Below are 25,556 nucleotides of genomic sequence, written 5' to 3'. Positions count from 1 at the left end.
ATCAAGTAGGAAAGCCTGATATTGCCACTCGGTGGCAAAATAATTTTTTATGCAGAAGATTTTCAATCATTTGCTTATGTAATTTTTTTAAATTTACGAGTTGGTCCCCATATTTTCTCGGTATTTCCAGCTTCTTGAAAGATCACATATACTCTAGGGGGGTACAAATACATAAATCACTAACTGGCATCGCTATAAATGAAACCCCATCATTAAAACTACTCACTTCGATCTTTAATTAACTTAAATCGACCTTTTTGACAACAGTGCACAATTCTCACCCGCGAACGAAATTTCAACATGTCAGAGCGGGGCGTCTCTGTGACGCCATATGAGAAATAGATATGAGGGCCGATGCAGAATTCATCTACATTTCATGGGGTAAATTATCTTGTTTACAGGTTTGTATAAACCTGCAATCGTGACAACTGTTGTGAAAAATGAAAGCTATATGTTCTCACAATCTACTGTCATTTAATTTTGTCTCCTGCTTTGCCTAGTTTCCGAGTTACAACTTGTTTTCATAGACGATTCTGTCAAAATCGCTTGGTGTCGCTAGGCCTTAATTGTATAATGACTGATCCAAATTGATCCCATTTCTGTGCTTTTTTACCTCAATATTTAATCAGGTCATGTAAAAATCTGTTTGTATTCTCAAAACAGTGTCGGCCCAAAAGTTTTCACATGCAATACAGCAATTAATACTCCTTTGTTGTAACCCGTGTTAGGTGGTATTAACCTATACATGTTATTTGTCATCATACACTTGATGGTCAGTTAATGAATTTATAACAGGTATATAATTAGTGGTAACACACTTTGATTACCCGACAAAGGTTCCCATTTGGCATTTTTGTGTGTCTGGAGTAAATATTCAACATTATAAACATCGATCAAAGGATTAACCGATAACACGCTGATTGATTAATTACTTTTATCTTACACAGCGGATTTGTCAAAAGGTAGTGTTTATGTATGTAGATTTACTAATCTATACTGAATACACTCTGTCGTGTCGGTGTGTGCGTAAAAACAAAGTCCTTCTTTCAAAGGATTAACCGGCAATACATTGATTGATTGCCCATTATTGGCTAACTAAATTACTGTTTTTAAAGAAAGGCGGACATTATGCAATTATTTGCCAGGTGTGCTATCTTGGGTGACCAATGAGACTATACACCAATGTGAAATACCTGAAAAGATTTATCACTTTTTCGTATATTAAACTGTTAAAAGACACATCACTTGGAACAGCTGCAGGTGATTGGCATATCACTCGTTTTTGTGGATGTTGATGGATACATTCCTCAAACAAGGTAATAACCTGACATTGTTCCTATAACTTTAATCTGTTTTAACTTTGCATTTTGTTTTTATTCATTTGTCATAGCATTCAACTGAATAATTGTTTTCGCCGTGAAGTGTAATGAGGGTGTGTGTGCGAATTATTATTCACATTGGAAAACTATAAAATGTCTAGATATTACACAGTTCTGTTATAAATTCACTATAAGTATCAGCAGATCATCTGCTTTTTATTTAGTTTCAAAATGCATACAAATATGATAATAAACTAATTAAGATTATAAGACCAAATATATAGACGCACATTGACTAGTATCTACATACTGGTGAGTGGACATTAACCACGTGAATGTAGCAAGACATTTATCGCGCAGTATTGTGACTTCGACCCCCACCTCGCTTCCGTGGAAGAAATCGTTATGTTATAAGTTGTGTCATGCAAAATCATTTTGGTTATGATTACAATACATATTTAACTACGAGTAGAAAGTAGTTTTGATTTTCTAACTTGATGAAAACAAACCATAACCTAATTAATTCTAACAGACTTTAGCCCACCACTTTACGATTTTCAAACATGGCGGTGCCCTGTCGCGAACATCCGCCAGTCTGAGGATAAATGCTATTTAGGTTTGTTTTCACCGAGTTACAAAATCAAAACTACTTTCTACTGGTAGTAAAATATGTATTTGATTGATGGCCAATAGGATTTTGCATGACATAGCTTATAACATAACAATTTCTCTCGTGGCAGCGAGGTGCGTGTTAATATAATACCACTTACAATATTATTGTTACTTCGACCACAACCTCGATTCTGAGGAAGAAATCGTTATGTTACAAGTTGTGTCATGGAAAATCTTTATGGTCATCAATCATATACATATTTTACTACAACTAGTAAGTAGTTTTGATTCTTTAACTTCCGTGATGCGATCTGAACACAAGTAAGATATCGTTTCAGGCTTCCACAACGCTCGCTTCGCACTCACAAACATAACCAATTTAGCACGAACTGCGGGGTCCTGTGGAAAACTGCGCATGGTGACACCATCGCCCGACCCCTAGGAGCAATTGACGACAAAGCAACGATTCGGCATGTCGTCGTTGATGTCGAGAAATCCTCAAAATGATGAGGGTGCTACACACTTTCTATACAACTAACTGAAAATCGTTCCTCATATGACGTCACTGCAGTGCTCTGGAGACAGAGTTACGTAACCTGTCTGTGGTTTCGTTGGCGGGCGAGACTGAAGCAGGCGACTATTTGGCAACTTTTAATCGCTCGGTATTAATTAACCACAAGTTTTTTAAGAATGAATTTGGTGTTCCGCATAAGTCTAACCACAAATCTTTCATATGTAATAGTTAAAAGAGTACAAAAAACAAAGTTTAGTTGTTCTTTAATAACTTCGAAAACTTTGAGGTTTTTTTTGTTACTTGAATTGGTTTCTCGTACTTTCGAATTTTTTAGTTGATAAATAAACTTTTACTGATGAGAAAAAAATCAGAATTTAGTGAAAACAGATAAACTAACGAGAACAAATCAGAAATTAGAAACGAATGAGAAAACAATTGAAATTATCAGAATGTAATCGAGACATAAATCGATATTTTGAAAAAAAAATTAGACAAATGTTTGATATAACGAGAAAGTTAAACTTGAAAAACTTAATTCATACTACCAACAATATGTGCCACCATTAATCTTTTCTTAATGAGCATTTTCCTGTAGCAATTTATTTGTGTTGATAAATTCCCAGTACATCGAATACCCAAACTCCCAGAAGAAATAAGAGGTGAGAAGAACTTATTGACAATATCAACGACTTGGAAATACAATTTGATCGTTCAGAAAAGGATGACATTAAAGAAGATTTATTGTCCCAAATACAACAGACAAACAGAATTAGAAGCAATTCATAAATACCAAACAGAAGGTATTGTAATGAGATCAAAAGTTGATTGGTATGAGCACGGAGAATAAACAAGCAAATGCTTCCTATCCCTTGAAAAGCAAAACTTCCTAATTAAAGCAATTACAAAACTAGAAAATGAAAATAATGAAATTGTAACAGGCAAAAACAATTTAATAAAAGAAACAAAAGCATTCTACAAAAGGTTATACACAAAAAAGATACAAAGAAGGTTAACGTACATGAGCTTTTTAAGGATGCTAAAATCCACAAACTTAATGATAACCAAAAACAAAGCCTAGAAGGGGAATTAACGTTTGACGAAGTCCTAAGCTTGCTTAAAAAATAAATAATGGAAAAGGTCCTGGTCCATCAGGATTCACTACTGAGTTTTACAAATTCTTCTGGAATGATATACATCCGTTTCTACTTGAATCTTTAAATTACGCATACAAAAACGGTGAACTATCGACTGGCCCAAAACAAGGACTTATTACTTGTATACCTAAAAAGGGCAAGCCCAAAAAATATTTATCAAACTGGAGACCAATATCATTACATGATCGGTTCGGCAAAAGTAGCAAATAGAATTAAAAGGTCATTGGCTTCAATTATTAACGAAGATCAAGAAGGATTCCTTGCTAATAAAAATATATTGATTGTACAGAAACTATGGAAATTCCTACTGATCAATTTCGAAAAAGCCTTTGACTCCGTAGACTTGAACTTCATTGAAGAGGTTTTGCATTTTTTAATTTTGGTAAATCTAAAAGAAAATGGATGAAAACATAATATTGTAATATAAGCTCGTCAATACTAGTAAATGGATTTGGTTAATCTTCTTTAATATAACTAGAAGCTGTAGAGAAGGGGATCCCCTTTCACCTTATATCTTCATTATATGCGCTAAAATGTTATCTACAATGATTCAAAACAATCCAAAGGTAAAAGGTATCACAATTGGAAACAGAATATCCTGTCTCCCAGTTTGCAGATGATACATCCCTTGTTTTAGATGGTACTGAAAAGTGTCTACAAAATGCTTTACAAATATTGGATGACTATGCCTCCTTTTCTGGTCTGAGAATAAATGTAAGTAAAACAAGAATCATTTGGATAGGATCTCTCAGAGGATCAACCAACATTTTATGCAAAAAATGGAAACTTAACTGGTCCCAAGATGACTTTACTATTCTCGGTATTGTATTCTCTCTAAACCTAGCTTAGATGGTTGAAAGGAACTATAAAGACAAACTTAAAAAATATAAAAGGACAAATGCAAATACGGACAGCTCGTAACCTTACACCCCTCGATAGGATTACAATCCTGAAATCCTTAATTTTTTACAACAATAAACCCCACCAAACGACATTATTAATGACCTATAAAACTATGTTTCTCCTTTGCATGGTATAACAAACCTGATAAGATTAAACGTGATATCATAAAACAACAATATGGGGAAGGCGGTTTAAGAATGCTCCACATAAAACAGACTTGTAATGCTCCAAAAATTGCGTGGTTTAAGAGAATGTTTTTAAAGGACTCCAAATTGACTGCCATCTCTTCCTACAATGTGTCACAAAACATACAAGATATCCTGTTAAAGGGAGAAGCATTTATAAAACAAAGAGCTACAAATAAAAAAATAAACTATTTTTGGGAAGATGCTCTTTTAGCATGAGGTTCCTATACGTCACTGAAAAATAAAACAGTTGTTCAGGGCAATGGTATTCTATCGCAATGCAATGTTTATGGTACAATGAACAAATTCTCTTGGATAAAAAAACAACATTCGAGTACCCACACTACTCTAAAATAGGCATAACATTTGCACATGACTTGATGGACACTGATGGAACAGTGTATACTTATCAAATGTTTCATGAGCAAACTACAAACCATTTAACAGCGAACTTCTTAGAATATGAAAGCCTAGTAAGAGCAGTTAAACAATATTTTAAAACATATACAACATACCATTTGGAGAAAATCTTGAATTACCATTCATTCCTTATCACATTCAAGACATCTTTAGAAATAAGAAAGGTTGTAAGATATAGTGCGATAGACTTATTCCAATTTTAGACTCTGCTATATATAGCTTTAAAAAGAAATGGGAAGATGAACTTGAAACAGATATAAGTGAAAAAGAATGGAAATCCTATCAAAAGATTATATTTCGAGCTCATATAAATTCAGACTTTAGATAATTCCAATATTCCTTAGGGCATATAATCTTACCAACAAACCTACTTTTGTTTAAGATGGGATATATGTCGAAAATAGTTTATGCTCATATTGTGAAAATGCACCAGAAAGCGGAATTCATCTCTTTTACGACTGTCCAAAATCAGAATCATATGGAATCAATTTTCCAATTGCATAAAAAGAAAAACAGATATCACATGGAATATCGATGAGATGAAAATCATATTTGGATTCTATGAAAAAAGGAACAAAGTCCTTAGTCTCCTGATAACAGTTGTCAAATTTACTCTTTTTAAAGTATGAACATATACTTGTACACCAAGTTTCGACACGATCAGAAAGGGGAAAAAAGTAAAATTTACAATATCGAGAGAACACGTGCCGTCTCTTCGTGTAACTTAACCAAATTTCTGATTGCCATTAATTGCTTGATTGATACTAACGTACAACTGACCCTTTTTCCTACAATGTCATTTGTTATGATATGCTTGTCAATGTGAGATACCGCCAAACTTATATTTGGTTGTGACTTGATGTCATGATTTTGTACCTAAAAATAAAGATGAAAAATCCCACAACCTCCGATAAGACCCATGCAATACAGAGCATAAAGCATTAGATACAATGAAGGATCATTCAAGTACATACATAGGTGGGTGTAGACAATGTCTGTGGGGTCAGTGGTTACCAAGTTCGCTGACTTGGATCACACATGTCATCATATCCCAGTTGTGTACATCGATACCATAGTTGTTCATCACTGGATTGTCTTGTTCAGTCTCGATTATTTACAGACCGCCGCCATACACCTGGAATATTGTTTAGTGGGTTGTTAAACAACAACCAAACTAAACTATAATATTCGTCATTAGAAATACGCATCATTAGTGTTTTAGTTTCTTAAATGAGGTTTATAATAGTACTAATGCATTTTGGAGTTCGATTAATTTTCTTGCTTCTGAAACACTTGGTATAGTATATTGTATTTCAAAGGGGTTGTTTGTTTGTTTAAAGTCGCAGCAAAAAATATTTCGTCTATGTGGCGGCGGTTTGTGAATAATCGAGTCTGGCTCAGATAATCCACCGATCAACAGTACGAGCATCGATGTACGCAAATAGGAATCAGCGAGCATGACCACACGTCATATCTGTAGGCCTAAACGAAAGCCGATAGTATGGTTAATTGTATATACGATTATAGTGTCAAATTAATACATTGTATATATGGAAGATTTATTTTCAGCTGAGAGGTTGCACGATTTTTCCGTGAACGTGTACAATATAGATCCCTCCCTCAATCCACATGCTATTGCAAAACAATGCTACTTCTACTCGGGCAATGTGACGTCTCCTGTGGTCACAGTCACAGTGACCTGCACGAGGCCCGTTAATGGCCGATATCTTCGTCTCACAGGGAAGAACAGAAGAGATTATGATGATGTGCTACCGTTCTGTGAAGTGCAAGTCTTTGGGGATAAGCAAACACACTTCAGTTCATGTAAGTCAGTACAGCCACTACGCTTGGACATATATATACTCTTCGCTAAAAGGTACGCATAGGCGTATTTTCAATTCAATCTTCCAACTGTAAAGTGAGATAGCACATGTAATTCAGGATCAGGTGCAGCCACATTTCACAGTATAAAAATTATTGTCTGGTACCATGCATAGTTTATAAAGTTGCCTGTTTTGTAGATTCCTGTATTGAACGTTAATGTACCACTGTACCCGTTATCCTGAGTGTGAGAGTGAACATAGTGTTACACCACATGTTGTAGTATTCTAGAAATATCACGGCAAGGGGTGGGGTGGGTGGGGTGGGTGGGGTGTCTTTGGTTTGGGGAGGAGGGGGAACCAAAAATGAGCTTGACACATTGTGCCCTTGTGGGGAGTCGAACCCGGGTCTTCGGCGTAATGAGCATTACGTTTGTGCTGCATTAAACCAACAAACAAAGAAACAAACAGACAAACAGAAACTTATTGTGGACAGTGTTAGCTACAACTGATCACCTACCTCTTTTACAGTATGTGTAAGAATGATAACGTTGTATTTACAGGCTCGACGCTCAAACTTCAGCGTGGTAAACGGTTCAGAAGTGCTTTCATTCAAGATCTACAGTCGGATATCGACGACCCTGCCGCTTGTGCCTCGGTCTGTGAAAGGGACATCCGCTGCACCGGTTTCAACTTTAGGTTGACGGAACGTACATGCCAGATGGTGCATGACACGGAGATTGGGGGCAACGGTTGCTGATGCTTCCTGGAACTGTTATCAGCACGAACCATGTTGGGTGCCTTGTCCTGCAGTTTAGCCACTGCCCAGTACATAAGTGCTTCATGTTGGGGGTCGGTCGGGTAGCCTAGTGGTTAAAGCATTCGCTCGTCACGCCGAAGACCCGGGTTCGATTCCCCACATGGGTACAATGCGTGAAGCTCATTTCTGAGTTTCCTTGCCGTGCTCTGGCTGGAATATAGCTAAAAGCGGCGTAAAAATAAACTCACTCACAATCATGCTGGTGTATTGTCGCTGCTGTACATCCTTAACGCATACACAGATTGGAGAGCACCGTACTGATGACGATCAACTGTATTCATACTGGTAGTTCAAGAACCCGTGAAGCTCCAGGTTAAATTGGTCTTCAGCAATCTGTGCTTGTGTCATAAGAGGTGACTAACGGGATCGGTGGTCAGCCTCGCTGACTTGGTTGACAGGTCATCGGACACACCACCACCATATAGCTGGAATATTGCTGAGTGAGGCGTTAAACAACGAACAAACAAACCATAGTTCCAGTGGGTGCCTTGTCACTTAGCACAACTAAATTATAGATGTTGAGACGGTTGCACTTTGCATTTAAAGGCAGACACTTCCACTCAATGAATTCAGTCATGATTTTTGCGCTCGAACGTTACTTGGACACCTTGTCCTTTAAGAACGCGAGGTGAAGTGAGGTGAAATGGGGTTTAACGTTGTGCTTAAGAATATTTCGCTCATTTGACGGCGTGCATGGTGTATGTGTGGCTGCTTGTACTAGCCCAGACTCCAGCTGGTTTTATAATGTTAGCTTACTGAGATACCATGCTGCAGTTAAAAAACACATTATACTGACTCCGAGCCGACGATGCCTTGTTGTATCCATTAATGCCAAGCGCCAGGCAGGGACCAACAAGTACCATATTTTAACGTCTTTTGGTAGGACGCGGTCGGGGATCGAACCCGCGACCTTCTCTCTCCGGGCGGACGCTCCAACCACTACACCACTGAGGCGGTTCCTTTAAGAACGTTATAGCGGAGGTGTTTCACAGATGTTTTTTTCGCTTTGCACTACATTTAATTTGCTGCGCACTCTAGAACATCTTCAAGAAGGATGAAAACAGCGGATGTTCGCCATTTGGAAAGTTTGTTTAGATTACTGAGTGAGTTTTACACCGCTTTTAGCAATATCCCAGCAATATGACGGTGGTTATATTAATGACGCCAACAAACGGAGATTGCATGATACACGCCCACCATACAGATTTCACAGTTGACTACATCTTGAACTTGTTTAATTATTTTATCGGCACGTGCAAACAATAGGATTTGTTCAATTGTCACGATTGTTCTGTGGAGGTAGGGGGTCATCAATTTTATGGTCACATGTATGAGAGGGGATGTCATTGATTTTGCACATGTCATGACTTTGTACATAAATTTTGGGGGAGTGGGTGTTTGGGGGATTGGCATTCACAATGTACGGTCTCTTACATGCTCTTTTAATCAGGAGTTCAAAAGGTGTCACACAGCTCAGAAGTTCAAGGTTGCAACAATCAATGCCCCAGTAGAGCTTTCAAAATAGTTTTTATTGATATGTGGAGGACATTTCAAATTTGTAATGAGACCTCGTATGTAATGAGACCTTGTGTAGTATTCTCTATATGTGCACATGCACATATCACTTTTGCCTAGCAACCATTGTTTCTGTATTTCGTCGTTTGTGACGTCATTAAACAATTGATCGTGACGTCAATGAAAAAACGCCGTCATACTTGTTTACCGTGTTTTACTGAACACATGTACATGAATAAAATGAAAAATAAAGAAATTATTAATGATAATGTCTATATATACAGTATATGTGTATATGTTGCGTACGTGTGTATATGTGTATGTTTTAATGCCAAATGTTTTAGAATTATGTATATTAAGGTATCGTTGGTGTCCCACAGGCCACATGGCTGCACATTGTTAAAAATATGTACTTTTATCGAATCGGGTTGTACCAATAATGTGTGACACCATAATAATAAACAAATTTTCTTCTTCTTCGTTTTCTTCTGTGCTGTAGTACTTCACTCTTGCTTGACAACGGTATACGAATCTATACCGAAACGTCGCATCATATATAATTTAGAAGGTGCTATCCATGAAGTATCGTATTTTTTTTCTTTCTTAGGGTCAATGTGTAGTCCCTAGGCGTCCGCATTCAAAACTGACCAACCGTAGCTTAGTGGTCAACATGAATAATTGACTGTTAATCGACCACTGTTTCTTATTTCGAAGCTTGGCAATTGTTTTATTGCTATTAATTTTTAACTTTACACGCAGCTGAGTGTGTGTTCAGAAGAAGATACAAAATAACTTGCACACATCGCTAAACGTGACATTTCACTATCCATCATTCCGCCATGACAGGTAGAATGATGGTGTGTGTTTTGATGTTGTTTGCTGTACAAGAAGCAGCAGGGACGGGTAAGTTTACCAATATTCGTAAGTTGTTTCATTTGTTTGGGTATTACGTTGCTATTCCATGGGGTGATTATTTTGGCTTTAAGGCTTTGCTCTGTATTGGGGATCGACTATTTGACGTTTATGGCCCTCGGGGTAGTTTTGTTGCGCTATTGTTAATTTGTTTGCGACTGAATGTTTTTTCAGTTACAGGTGAAAAATGAAATTTTTCAAGAACATTTATGAAAAAGGAAAGCCTGATGCAACATTTTTTTTAAGCAAAAGATTCTCGATGTTTCAATTATTTGTTTATGTATTTTTTATAAATTACGAGTTGGTCCCCGTATTTTCTCGGTATTTCCAGCTTCCAGTTTTTTTTTTTGTTACTTCAGTTATTTTCTTGCCCCCCAAATCATTCACTGCCCGAAATTTGAATGTAAAAACTAAGCAAAAGATTACAAAAAGGTAAAATGCCATCATTTATCAGGCCATAATCTTTCATGATTTAAAAGTGCATTATAACTTATAAATTATAAGTTGGAGAGAACTATATATTTAAAAATTGACCCCGTGAAAATTCACTATCCAGTCGGGCCAGTGACTCTGGAGATTTATTGGCCCGACTGGATTTTTACTAGCCACGGGCTAGCGGGCCAGTGGCTATTTCGCACAGTGTTTGAGTTTATAAAGTAATTTTTTAAACTTAGATGCTCTCAGATTCAATTTCCTGCTTTCTGGAGGTAAAATGAGTGAATCTCCAATTTTGTACAAAATATTATTTTTTCCTGCTACGTTTGACCAAACTTTTCAATGTTTTTTTTGTGAAAAAAAGTTTCTTTGTTCAAAATTGTAGCCTCTATACATAATGTTATGAACTAAACTTTATGAATATGTTTGGACATATCTGTATGCATGCAAAACAACTGTTTTGTTCAGTTTAAGTATTTACATACAATAGTTGTATTATTAAATTCAGTTGACAGTCCAGAAATTGCACGTGAAATGTACATCATATACATGATATCTTCAGGTTTGTTCAATATTGCTCACTCACTCAGTTTACTCATTGCAACTTAACAAGATAAGTCAGTCAGAAAAATCAGGGGCGTAGCTACCATTTTGAAAAAAGACCGGGCTTACACAAGATTGTTGCTAAAAAGGTTGAGCAAGCCCTCCATACTATCTAGATATATAAAGCTTTCCAGCCCATCGGGCTTACACGAAACAATTGGCTTGCTACGCGCCTGAAAATTGCTTTATTTATTTAAGTGATCGGGAAAAGGACAGATATTCAGTTCCTTGACGCAGCAAGAAACAGGATTAAGCTTCATTAAGTTCCTGAATCCAATTACTTGTGACAGTATTATCATAATATGATAGTAATTAATTAAGACATTAGAACTGACTTGGATTAGTACATTGTATATAGTAGGTAGTTCCATGTTTAACCTTGCATGAAGCATAGCCACTAGAGAGTAATATTTTTTGATAAAAGTGTAGGCAAAATGGGATGTAGGCAAAATGGGGACATGCCATGTCATTGCCCTGGATTCCTTATTTTACTTATCAAAGGTTGTTGTTATCACATGTAATTAGGTTTATTACTGATACTGCAGTGTAATATCTTTACGGCAATATTACACTAGTGTACCGCTAGACTTATGACGTCATAATGGTTACAGTTATGACGTCACAATGCTAATGCCTCTGTCGCAATGGTATTAGACCTTGCTTGACTCACTGGAATTGATATGAAAGTCATCACACTGTAGGCAGTTTCTATCAATTTATGTTGGAGAGTAATAACAGAATACTAAACTAGTTTTCGTGAAATGCTGTTTCTATTAAACTCAAGAAAGATTTAGTATCAAACTCCCTTTTACTCGTTTTGATACCAAAGTCGTTTAGTATCCTCTATGTATAATTCGGGTACCGATCAACTGTCGGGTATTTGATCTCGATCTCGATCTCTCTATCTCTCGATCTCGATCTCTCTCGATCTGGAGCCCCCGACTACCTACGGCCCTGAAATGGAAGTTTTGCACGATGTAATACCAAACATTACTATGATACAGATCTGAACCATGCTCTGCGGAAGCCAACAACTTCCAGTACTGTCGAATATCAAGGTCCAAGTGTCGCTGTTGATGGCAAGAATGGCACGCACTGGGATTCTCTTAGTTGTTTCTCTGTAGACTTCTCCGATCCTGATCACTGGTGGCAAGTGGACCTTCAGTACCAGGTCTTAGTGAAGATGATCACTGTGTCATCGAGGTCGGACTGCTGTCGTAAGTAATGATATTTTTCACCCTGAAGATCCGGGTAAGAATTGATTTTCGGTGACCCATGCTGTTCGTAAGAGGTGACATACGGGATCAGGTGGTCAGGCTCGCTGACTTGGTTCACACACGTCATCATATCCCAGTTGTGTACATCGATACCCATGCTGCTCATCACTGGATTGTCTTGTCCAGTCTCGATTATTTACAGACCGCCGCCATATAGCTGGAATATTGTTGAGTGCGTTCAGTTGGTACTGTTAAACAACAACCAAACCAAACTATAATACTCGTCATTAGGAATACACATCATTAGAGTTTTTGTTACTTGTATGAGGTTTCCAATAGTACTGATGTATTTCGGAGTTCGATTAATTTCCTTGCTTCTGAAACACTTGGTATTGTACATTGTATTTCAAATCTGTGGGCTTTTGGCAGTGTATGAAGTAAGGCCCGTCTGACGGGTTAGATTTCTGCTGGACGGTTTAAATTAACACTTAAGTTAACAGCTAGCCAGCCCGATGGACGGGTGAAAAATATATTCAGATAGCGTGTCCACTGGCACTGTCTATTTAGTATTTAAGAAGGACTGGTTAAATCTTTTCTCGGCTGGTAAGTTTTTGAAGTTATCAGCCCAGATGTCTGATTGGGTTTTTGGCTTATTTCATACACTGATTTTGGGCCTGTTTGTTTGTTTAACGTTGCACCCATTAACACTGCGTCTATATGGCGGCGGTTTGTAAACAGTCTGGATCAGACAATCCAGTGATCAACAGCCTGTGCATCAATCTACGCTTTGGGAATCGGCGAGCCTGACCACTCGTCAAATCTGCAGGCCTAAACGAAAGCCGATTTTAAAGTTTTTGTACACACGATTATAGTATCAAATTGATACATTATATATACTGATGTACAAAAGAGAGTACAAACCTTGTGTTTTCTAATTGGGTACTATATCTATGGTGTTATTACAACACGTACACAATGTTTGTGACTTGTCAGTCACAATCAGAACACTTTTCTAAATATTACGCCGTTTTCAAGAAAACATTTTACCAACACATCAAGTGTGTACTTTCTTTTGTACGTCAGTTTTATATGGATGATTTATTTTCAGCTGAGAGGTTGCACGATTTTTCCGTGGACGTGTACGATATAGATCCCTCCCTCAATCCACATGCTATTGCAAAACAATGCTACTTCTACTCGGGCAATGTGACGTCTCCTGGGGTCACAGTCACAGTGACCTGCACGAGGCCCGTTAATGGCCGATATCTTCGTCTCACAGGGAAGAACAGAAGAGATAATGAAGATGTGCTGCAGTTCTGTGAAGTGCAAGTCTTCGGGGATAGGCAAACACACTTCAGGTCATGTAAGTCAGCACGCTTTAACATATATATAAGTCTACTCTCCCCTAAAAGAAACGCATAGGTGTATTTTGACTGTAACTGTAACATAAGACAAGATAAGATAAGATTTATTATCCTCGGAGGAAGTTTGGTTTACATTCATAAGAGCTCCGGAGCATTTAAAGGATAGAAAATATTACACTGGCAATATCCAAACACAATAGTAATATTAAGATTGACAACAGCAATGTACATTATTAACACAAGTATTAAACATTTACGTGAGATAGCACATGCAATTCTGGATCAGTTACAGCCAGATTTCACAGTGTGAAAGATCAATGTCTGTTACCATGCAAAGGTTATGAAGTCGCCTGTTTTATAGATTCCAGAATCAAACGTTATTGCACCACTGGGTCCTTTTCTTTTGGGGGAGAGTATATGTTTGGTCCTGATTGAGTGATTGAATATAGTTTTACGCAACTTTTAGCAGTATTCTAGAAATATCACGGCGGGGGGACACCAGGAATGGGCTTCACACATTGTACCCTTGTGGGGAGTCGAACCCGGGTCTTCGGCGTGACGAGCGTTACACTTGTGCTGCGTTAAGCAAACAAAGAAACAAACAGACAAACAAACAAACACTTATTGTGGACAGTGTTAGCTACAACTGATCACCTACCTCTTTTACAGTATGTGTAAGAATGATAACGTTGTATTCACAGGCTCGACGCTCAAACTTCAGCGTGGTAAACGGTTCAGCAGTGCTTTCATTCAGGATCTACAGTCGGATATCGACGACCCCGCAGCTTGTGCCTCGGTCTGTGAAAGGGACATCCGCTGCACCGGTTTCAACTTTAGGTTGACGGAACGTACATGCCAGATGGTGCATGACACAGAGATTGGGGCAGCGGTTGCTGATGCTTCCTGGAACTGTTATCAGTACGAACCATGTTGGGTGCCTTGTCCTGCAGTTTAGCCACTGCCCAGTACATAAGTGCTTCATTATCATGTTGGGGGCGATCGGGTAGCCTAGTGGCTAAAGCGTTCGCTCGTCACGCCGAAGACCCGGGTTCGATTCCCCACATGGGTACAATGTGTGAAGCCCATTTCTGGTGTCTCCCGCCGTGATATTGCTTGAATGTTGCTTAAGGACGGGTAAAACTAAATTCACTCACAATCATGTTGGTGTATTGTCGCTGCTGTACATCCTTAACGCATACACAGATTGGAGAGCATCGTACTGATGACGATCAACTGTATTCATACTAGTAGTTCAAGCAACCGTGAAGCTCCGGGTTAAATTGGTCTTCAGCAACCTGTGCTTGTTGTAAGAGGTGACTAACGGGATCGGTGGTCAGGCTCGCTGACTTGGTTGACAGGTCATCGGACGCACCGCCACCATATAGCTGGAATATTGCTGAGTGAGGCGTTAAACAACGAACAAACAAACCACATTTCAAGTTGGTGCCTTGCCATTTAGCACAACTAAATTATAGATTTTGAGACGGCTGCAATACTTTTTTTGCATTTAAAGGCAGACACTTCCGCTCAAGGAATTCAGCCATGATCTTTGCGCTCGAACGGTACTTGGGCACCTTGTCCTTTCAGAAAGTGAGGTGAGGAGAAATGGGGTTTAACGTCGCACTTAAGAATATTTCGCTCATATGACGACGTGCGTGCGTGTGTATGTGCGGCTGCTTGCACTAGCCCAGACTTGAGCTGATTTTATAGTGCTAGGTCACTGAGATACCATTCCGCAGTTAAGCATGAATACCACACTCAGACACATATTGACCCCGAGCCGACCAGTCTTTGTTGTACCCATTAATGCCGAGCGCTAGGCAGGGACCAACACGTACCATATTTTAACGTCTTTTGGTATGGCGCGGTCGGGGATCGAACCCTCGACCTTCCGCTATTCAGGCGGACGCTCTAACCACTACACCACTGAGGCGGTTCCTTTAAGAATCTTATAGCTGAGGTGTTTTACAGATGTTTTTTCGCTTTGCTCTACATTTAGTTATTTGCTGCGCACTCTAGAACATCTTCAAGAAGGATGAAAACAGCGGATGTTTGCCATTTGGGAATTTTGTTTAGATTATTGTGTGAGTTTAGTTTTACGCCGCTTTTAGGAATATCTCAGCAATATGACGGTGGTTATATTAATGACGCCCACAAACGGAAGAAGATTTTGAACTTGTTTAATTATTTCATCGGCACGTGCAAACAATGGGATTTGTTCAATTGTCACGTTTGTTCTGGGGAGTAGGGGGTCATCAATTTTATGGTCAGATGTATGAGAGGGGATGTCATTGATTTTGCACATGTCATGACAGTGTAAATAAATTATAGGAGGGTGTGTGTGTGTGGGGGGGGATATTTGGGGGATTGGCATTCACATTGTACGGTCTCTTATATTCAAAAGGTGTCACACAGAAGAGAAGTTCAAGGTTACAAGTATCAATGCCCCAGTAGAGCTTTCAATATTCATATTCATATGTGGAGGACGTGTCAAATTTGACGCATCAGTGACAGAAATGATGTCCGCTGCAATTACCTGTTTTGATTGGTACCATACGTTCCTGTTTGCAGTTGCACATTGACTTTGTATTGTGCGTGTATTTATGACGGGTTCCGTCAGGAGGGCAGTATACGCTGTCGCTTTTATTCATCTTTCTGGTGTTATATGTCCATTCGTGTATAAGTAGATAGTCTGTAGAATATAATTGCAACTATTACCTTTAATACATTTGATGTCCACAGTTGTTACTTGTTGGGAGATGTTCCTGTGTATCATTTCTACAACTTTTAAGATTTTTACAACTTTCGTAAAGATTAAATGAAACAAAGTATTGATTATATCATTTTAAATCAAATGCCCTTGACTATTTCATGACCATATACTCTTAAAAAAACGTTCCAAGCCGTTTTGTATTTTTGGTTTGAAAATGAAAATCGTACTCATGCAAATTTCTTTCTTTTTTTTCTTTTCTTTTTTTTTTATATTTTTTTAAATTTTTTTTATTCATGTCATATAATATACATTGCTGGTTATGAAAAAAAAACCCATATAAACAAAATTATAAGCTTACAATCGCAAATCAAAAGTGCAATATTTTGTACCCTTTTTTTTTCAGACGGGAAGAGTTTGAAAAGAAAAGGATAGCGGTATAGACACAGGGTGCAGAAAGGTTTTACTCACAAGGGAACAAAGAATTCCATTTCATACGAAATTTTTCATCCTTTTCTCCGAAAATATGTTCTTCTAGTTTGAAATGGTATTTTATGAAATATATAAGCTGGTTGATATTTAATTCCGTAAAGTCATATCTTGTTTTGTTAATATATTTCTTGATAATGATAAACAGATGGTTAATAAGGACAGGTGCCTCCTGATCTCCCAGCAGGAAATGTTCAACACTTATATTACAGCTAGTTTTGTATCGATACCACTCAACAAATGTTGAGAGAAGGTGTTTTGTTTTTTCACAGAAATAAAATAAATGTTCTAAAGTTTCTATTTCTTTGTTGCAGAGGGTACAGGCATTATCATCATTGATACCTATCTTAAACAAAAATGACTTTGTTGTAACTATTCGATGAATCAGTTTACACTGAAAATTCCTGGCTTTATTTTCTATGGTAATTTTATTTATCAGTGCAAAACAGTCACAAAGATAGTCATCTGCTAGAGTAATATTAAGTTTGGTTTCCCATTTCCGCTGAAGATTATATAGAGAGAGCTTCCTTGACTTTCACATAGCTGAGTATATATGAATTTACAGTTAGCTGACTTGAGTATTTGTGTGAGAGTATTACACTGAGTGTTTACTGATTCTATCTTTTGATTTGTGTCTCTGATGGCTTTGATCCAGTGTTTGGGTATATATTTAAAAAATCTGAAATAAAGGAGATATGCTTCTTTAAGGTTAAATTCTTCTTTAAGCGTATCATAGGACTTGAACTCACCGTTGTTCGAGACAATTTCTTTCATATATTTCATGCCTTTTTTTATCCATGAGACGAACAACCCAATATCGGTAACAGGTACAAAATTAAGAAGTGGCAAGCACATAAAATCTTCAACACTTTCACTAATTTTAGAATGGATACTTGCATAGCATGAAACAACAAAAGTAGTTTTTAATATTTTTGGAGTAGGATTGTATTTTTTCCACTTGAAAGTTGAATAGATTAATGTCACTAAAAGATGATAATGTCTCAACTGCTAGGTGCTGCCACAACCCCTTTGATGTCAGTAATCTCCTTATCCATTTGATTTTCATGTACTTGCGGAATGATATAACATCGATCATTTTTAAGCCACCCTCACAGTAGTCGTTTATCAACATTTTCCTTTGGATTTTATCACGCTTCCCACCCCAAATAAACGTAAAAAGTATAGTATTCAAACGTTTGAAAAAGAGTTTAGAAGGATTAGGGAGGGCGATAAACAAGTGTGTAAAAAGGGGGATAATTTGAGTTTTAATTATCGTTATCCTGCCTATCAAAGTTAATGATCTATTTGACCACGAGAATAATCTTTTTCTAATTTTTGAAAACTGCGGTTCGAAATTTAATGTAATCATTTCTTCTAAATTGGTTGAAAAAATTATACCCAGGATTTTAAATGGTTCTTTGGACCAGCGAAGAGGTATATATGGGCAGAGTTGTTCATTTGTGTCTCGTTTGGACCCTATCCAGACAGCTATAGTTTTATCACAGTTTAAATTTAGACCAGATACTATTGCAAATGTTTTAATAATATGAATTAGCTCTGACAGTCCTCGTTCAGATCCATCTAAAGTGAAATTCATATCGTTTGCGTATTGGAAGATGAGATATTCTATATCTTTTATAGTAATACCATTGATATGCTTATTAGATTTAATTGCAATAGCCAACAGTTCGACACATGTTACAAAGAGATATGGCCCTACTGGGTCTCCTTGACGACATCCGCGTCCTAAGGAAAAGAAGTTCGACAACGAACCCGATAAAATTGAGGCACTACAGCTATTACGCTGAAAGAGTTTAATCCAATTTCTAAGTACCGGGCCAAAATTAAATACTTCCAGTACCTTGTCAATAAAGTCCCATTCGATAGTATCGAATGCCTTCTCAAAATCTACTGCAACTAAAAGACCAGGTAGTTTATATTCTTCACAATAATTCATTAAGTCATATAATATTCGAGTTTTTTCTCCTAGAAATCTATTTTTAAAGAAGCCTGTTTGAGTTTCACTTATTATCTCAGGAAGGACTTCTTTCAGTCGTGAAGCTATGGCCCCAGATGCAATTTTGTAATCTACATTTAGAAGAGTATATAGGTCGCCAATTTTTTAAGTATCGCCTATCACGAGAGTCTTTAGGCAAACATGTTATGATACCTTGTCGTTGAAAGTCTGTAACATTCCAGATTCCTATGCATATGTTATGGATCGCCAGAGAAATACACCTATGTCTTTCCAGAAAATTTTATAAAACTCTGCTGTGAAACCATCCGATCCAGGACTCTTTCCATTCTTCATACTATTTAAGGCTCGTGTACATTCATCTAGCGTAAGTGTATTTTCACAAAATTCGCGTTGATCATTTGATAATTTCTGGTCATAATCTTTCGTAAATACATCTAGGTAATCTTGCCAATCTTTTGCGTGTTTACTTGTGTATAAATTGCAATAATATTCTGAACATTCTTACAATATGTCTTCCTTTTCCGTCAGAATTTCATTTTCTGTTATTATTTCATTCATGTTCTTATTTATATAGCTTCTCTTTTCTAATTTCATAAAATATTCAGTATTCTTCTCTCCCTCTTCATACCATTTGGCCTTGCTCCTAAATATGATTCCTTTTATTTTTTCTGTCCTAATAGTTTCGAGTCTTTCTTTTTTTAAACACAATTTTGTATGATCATCACTACTTAATATTTGGGATCTAGCCTCCATTTCATAGATTTCACGTTCCAGCGTCTTTTCTTCTTTTTCAGTTTGTTTTTTCATTTTAATTGAATATTCAGTTGTGTTAGTTCTTATCTTCATTTTTAATATTTCGAAAAATACTTGATCGTTTACTGATAATTCAATACCTTCTAGATTGTCGATGTTTCCGGTAAAACAATATTCGGCCACTGTTTCACGTATCGTTTGCTTGACTTGTGTTACATAATCATTGTCATACAATAAAGATGGGTTGAACTTCCAGTAACCCGGTCCACGTTCTACTGGACTAAGGGCAAGTTCTAGGGAAATAATAGAATGATCTGATCTGTAACTTACATATACGTTTAACTAGGGACATAAGCTCTTCAGAGACGAGGAAATAATCGAGCCTACTCTGTTTTACTCCATTCCTTTGACGCCATGTGTACTGCTGTTTATCAGGATTGAAAATTCTCCACGGGTCAACTAAGCCTAGTTTTGTTTTTATGTCGACAATTTTCATATATGCTTCAGGATTATTTCTATGTTTTAAATTATAAGTGTCCAAATTATAATCCTGAACTACATTCCAGTCACCGCCCCAAATAATCGCTCCAGGTAATTGTTCTAATTCATTGGCAAGATCTTGAAAGAATTCAGGATTATCCTTATTTGGTCCATAGATATTTGTAATTGAGAACCGAATACTTTCTATTGTCATATCCAATATGATAAAACGTCCATTTTCGTCCAAAATCATTTCATGCACTTCATATTCAAAGTTATTTTTTAATCAGTATTAATGTCCCTGCACTATTACTGGTTCCATGTGAGAAGTAACATCTGTAGCCCCACTCGGCTGCCCATGTCTGTTCATTTTCTAAAGTACTATGAGATTCTTGAATAAATATTATAGATGATTTCCTATTTCGTACGAAATTAAAAATATCTACGTTTTATGCTGTCCGACTGGAGGCCCCTGGCATTTATAGATAAAATACACAAATTACTCATGTCTTATTTTTAATAAGTGAGTAGAACTGAGTGAGTGTGCGAGAGAGAGTAAGAGAGAGAGAGAAGGGGGGAGGGGGTAGTTTGACAGGGAGAGGGTAGTTTGACAGAGAGGAGTAAGAGAGAGATAGTAGGGATAGTAGGCAGAGAGGAAAAAATAAAATGAGAATGATTGGTAATCCCTTTGACATTTGCCCAATTTACACAATGTATTTTGCCCAATTTACACAACATATTTTTACATCTTAATCAGCATATATCAGTAACTTATTATGAACTACCTTCATGTTAGTGGTAAAAAAAAAGTCACAAATAAGATAATGAACGGTATCTAACACTTTGTCGTTGAAGTCTGTTGAGTCTATCACCAGTTACTGATTCTCGTCACAGGAATGAATGGACAGATGATCATGGAACACATTTGGTTATATACCGCCAATAAGCTGTCGCTTCCTACACTGTCCATGTGGGGCAGTATGAGTATCCAATGTAAACAATGATTCCCTAGAACTAAAAAACAAAAGGGGGTTTAGTTCAGGTTATATTCGACAACACAAGTGAGAAGATCCGTTAAATTCGACCTCGCGCGCAATGTTCGTGGGGCGCGTTTAACCGTTACGTTATCCTTACGTAACACCGGTGTATTGTCCACTATGTTAAATGAAACGATACAGTCAATCACTTTCGGTTTATAACCTTGTCAATGTCGTCGCAGGGGTTAAACTTGAACCTTTTGCCCGTCGTTGTTGTCGTTGCGTAAACCCGCCCGTTGAAATACCAAGCACTTTCAATCCCAGCGTGACTCTTGAGGACAACGTCAGTTTTAGTAACATCATCGGCTAACTTCGACTCCGACTTCTCCCGAATCTGTTTCCTCAAGCGAATAACTTGGCCTTTTGCCTCTGAAGATGTGAATTTTATTAACACCGGTTTTGTAATTGACTTGTTGGCATGGTCAATTCTATGAATAGCCAATATATCATCCTGGTTTACATCAAAGTTTGCTTTACTTTTCATCAATTCCATGAATTTTTTTCTCACATCTTCACCTTAAGATTCGGGTAAATTGAACACTTTGATATTGTTCTTTCTGGAGAATTGCTCGTTTTGATTACTCTGTCTAAAAGCTTCGGTTGCACGAGAAGCTACTTCAGCAATTTTCGATTCCATTTCATCCATTTGCGTTTGGTTTTTTTCTAAGTCTCTTCAGAGCTTTTCGTTTTCGTTCTTTAAGACCATCATATCAGTTTTAACCTCGTCTATGCCCACTTTGGAGATCACAGTTTCCGTAATTTCGTCTTTCAACTGCTCTCTTAATGAGTCAAAGTATTCGTCGACCACCGACTTCATTAGTTGTTTTATGTCATTTTTCGTAGGCATTTCCGATAAAAGATGACGAAATTCCTGCATATCTGCATTAATTTCTGTCAAATCTGGTTTTTGCTTAGGTGGCATTGTTAATGAATAAATTGCAGAGAAGACAACACACCCGTAGCACGCACTGCACGGTATCTTTCACCTCTGTACCGTCGGATGGGATTTACACGTGGTTAAAGTTTTCCTTTCAAAAACACAGTTTCTGACCCAAAAAAATCACAAAAGCTCACATCAATAGTGTCAGTAGCTTATGCACTTACTTCTCAGTCCATTTGGTTCTTAGGAAGGGCACTCCAAATAATAACTTTGGGCTTTTTGTGAGAGCTGTGATTACACGCGTCTGCACATAGCCAGCCAAGGGAGACAATCCTCTCATGCAAATTTCATGTCATACACCAATCATCTTTCAAGAGCGATTACTGTACAAACAACCATGGTCATAAGGAAGTGCAAGTAGTGATGCACTCTCACAACTTTCATTATTATCACAAAAACATAGATTGACTCCGATATATCTCCCAATTTCTTCAATCGTCAATTAAAAATGAAGTTCCACTACTTTTTTTGAAGAGTATAGATACCGGCGAATGCCAGATATTTATGTTCGGATGCATGCCATGTATTGTTGTGATATTGTACATTCCTCCAGAGCACAACATGAGATGCAGTTATCACCCGTTTGATGTCTTCATTTCCAATTTATCGGCACTATTATAGTACACTAAGGGAGAGAAAACAGTTGCTCAATTCTCATATGTGCAAATAATCTTTGATGTGATAAATTATTACTTATTCTTATCGTTTGTGAACTGTTAGCTAATGTGGATGAGGCCCAACAGGATGAGTCAGGAATTGTTGCCTTGTGTTCGCCGCGGATTTAGAGGAATGTCGAGAATGTCGGAAAATGGACTTCGAGTTTGATAGCATAGTACACGTTCACCTTTACGTGAAACCCCGTGATGATACCTGGCTAGAATTGGTCTTCAGCAACGCATGCTTGTGGTAAAAGGCCATTAACGGGATCGGTTGGTCAGGCTCGCTGACTTGTTTGAGTTGACGCTTGTCATCATAACCCATTGATCACTGGATTGTATGGTCCACACTCGATCATATACAGACCACCGCCACATAGCTAGAATATTGCTGAATGCAGCGTTAAACAACCAACCAACCTTTTCGCGAGAACCTTGTGAGGTGAGGGTGCTTTAACTTTGGATTCATGGTTATTCCAGTTTTATCGGGACGTGCATGCACGTGTGTGGCTGATTGTACTAGCCCGGGCTAATGCAAGTTGTACAATGTTGGCTCACTGTGCTATGTCGCAGGTGAAACACTCAGAGGCAATCTGTGTTTGTGATCGCCCTTAACGATGGAGGCAGGATAACAACATGTGCCATCATTTAACGTATGATGTACAGCAAACATTCAACCGCCGACCTCCTTGACGGGGCGGTGAGGCAACCTAGTGGTTAAAGCGTCCGCTCGTCACGCTGAAGACCCGGGTTCGATTCCCCACATGGGTACAACGTGTGAAGTCCATTTCTGTTGTCCCATGCCGGAATATTGCTACAAGCGGCGTAAAACCATACTCACTCACTGCATACCGTTAGTTGCCTGGCATTTAGCCTTAATATCCCACGCAGATTATTATCGTGTAAATGACGTAACACAGATGGTAACTTCCAGTACACGTCACCATTATGACATCATACTATTCAACAGGCAGTCCCAAGCATTTCGCCCGGTTATCTGCTCAGTTTAGGCCACTTCTGGTGTTACAGAATTTAAATATAATCTCTTGGTCCTTGTTCGTGTGGACCTGTAAGATTTGAGTTAGTTGTCTGACGACTCACTCCAGCTAGTCCAGTAGCTAAAACTGTTTTGAGTTCTAACCTTGCATTTTAGGTCCATCAGTATCACTTGTACAGTGAGAGTGGAATCTTTGTGATCTTTGCGACGGAAACTTTGCGATATGTCACAGAGTCTTTGTGATGTTAGCATCAGGAAGGGAAGGGTAAGGCTCTATAAATGGCCTGTATACCTACAAAATCAATATTACAAGAGAGCTGAAGTCACATTTACTTACATTAGGTTTCCATCAGTAACAAGTCCATATATGTTGTTCAGAAAGCTACTGATAACCATGTACAACCATTAATAGTCACAAAATTAATACTTTTTGATAAACAATCGGTATATTGTGACAAATGACACCACAAAATGTGTAAAAATAATACAAAGTGTTCCAATGAGGGTTTATCCTCTTTCATCATAAAGCATGTGCTGTTTTATCAGCGTAAAAAGCCGTACATATCAATTTCCACGAATTGGTCTAATGTCACATACCCGTCAACTCCATTTTGTCATTGGGACTTATCTGTGGTAATGAATGAATTTTCCGTTACATCAATTTCGTAATCACAAAGTTTCTGTGACATTAGCTGCATTAACTGCCTCTGTTGTTGAAATGTATAAGAACCATTTAGAGATGCATTCATATATTCATGTTTGCAAACAACGTTCAAATATTAGCACAGAAGAAAGCTACATTCCAGCAGTCTGTAAATAATCGAGTCTGGTCCAGACAGTCTAGTGATTGACATCATGAGCATTGATATACACAGCTGGGATATTGAGGAAATGTTTAACCTTGTCTTGTATTTGTGAATGCAGGTTTTCAAGCTTATGTTCGGCGAATAACTGGTTTTGTTTGATTGCTGTGTTAGTGTCAATGCGGGTTAAATCAATGGTTGATAACATGATCACCTCCCACGCGCTGTGACTACCATCACACACAATTACCATCGCGGCAGAACCATGACATGAACTCCGTTACAGTTGATGCTGATAAGGCAAGCACGAGTTACAGCAGCATCGTCTCTCACTCGACATTCGGGACGGTGGGGTAGCCTAGTGGTTAAAGCGTTCGCTCGTCACGCCGAAGACCCGGGTTCGATTCCCAGCATGGGCACAATGTGTGAAGCCCATTTCTTGTGGGCCAGCCGTGATATTGCTGGAATATTGCTAAAAGCGGCGTAAAACTAAAACTCACTCACTCACATCCTCGACATTCCCATTGAATCACGAGGCAAAGGTGCGCTAGGCTAAATTGTGAAATATCGGTGAATGGCTGCCGATATTTTCCTGCTTCATGTACTTCTGCTGTATTCCATAGAGTGGACTGTTGCAGTAGTCTAGACGTGATGTCACAAATACATGGGTTAGGCATTTTACTGATGGTGTGTCCATGTACCTGCTAATCTGTCTGATGTTCCTTAGGTGGAAATATGCAGATTTGCAGATGTTACTGACGTGATTTTCCATGCTTAATGTTGAGTCAAAGATGACACCTAGATTTCGAGCATGGCTTTCTGGTTGAAAGCATTGGTTTCTGGTATTCTTCATTGTAGTTTTACAATGCCATTTGAGAGTCATTTTTTAATATTGCAATTAGTACGGTGAGAGATAAAAC

General features: G+C 38.0%; 1 protein-coding gene across 1 annotated transcript; it reads left to right on the top strand.

Moving 5' to 3' along the window:
* The first annotated feature begins 6,657 nt into the window (after positions 1 to 6,657).
* Positions 6,658 to 14,842, top strand: LOC124271422. The gene is made up of 4 exons (XM_046706575.1): positions 6,658 to 6,931; positions 12,217 to 12,429; positions 13,538 to 13,792; positions 14,495 to 14,842. The coding sequence occupies exons 1-4, from the start codon at positions 6,658 to 6,660 to the stop codon at positions 14,746 to 14,748; spliced, it is 996 nt and encodes a 331-aa protein (XP_046562531.1). The 3' UTR covers positions 14,749 to 14,842.
* Positions 14,843 to 25,556: the final 10,714 nt, after the last annotated feature.

This window comes from Haliotis rubra, unplaced genomic scaffold (genome assembly GCF_003918875.1).
Source record: "Haliotis rubra isolate DU_JTF1 unplaced genomic scaffold, ASM391887v1 Scf160, whole genome shotgun sequence".
In the NCBI taxonomy this organism is placed as follows: Eukaryota; Metazoa; Mollusca; class Gastropoda; order Lepetellida; family Haliotidae; genus Haliotis; species Haliotis rubra.
This window is presented reverse-complemented; position numbering and strand designations above follow the sequence as displayed.

Excerpts from the sequence above, each read along its gene's own strand:
- LOC124271422 (XM_046706575.1), top strand. The coding sequence starts at position 6,658 with ATGGAAGATTTATTTTCAGCTGAGAGGTTGCACGATTTTTCCGTGAAC. Across the intron at positions 6,932-12,216 it reads GCAAACACACTTCAGTTCAT|ATCTGAACCATGCTCTGCGG; the intron begins GTAAGTCAGTAC and ends ACTATGATACAG. Across the intron at positions 12,430-13,537 it reads ATCGAGGTCGGACTGCTGTC|CTGAGAGGTTGCACGATTTT; the intron begins GTAAGTAATGAT and ends ATTTATTTTCAG.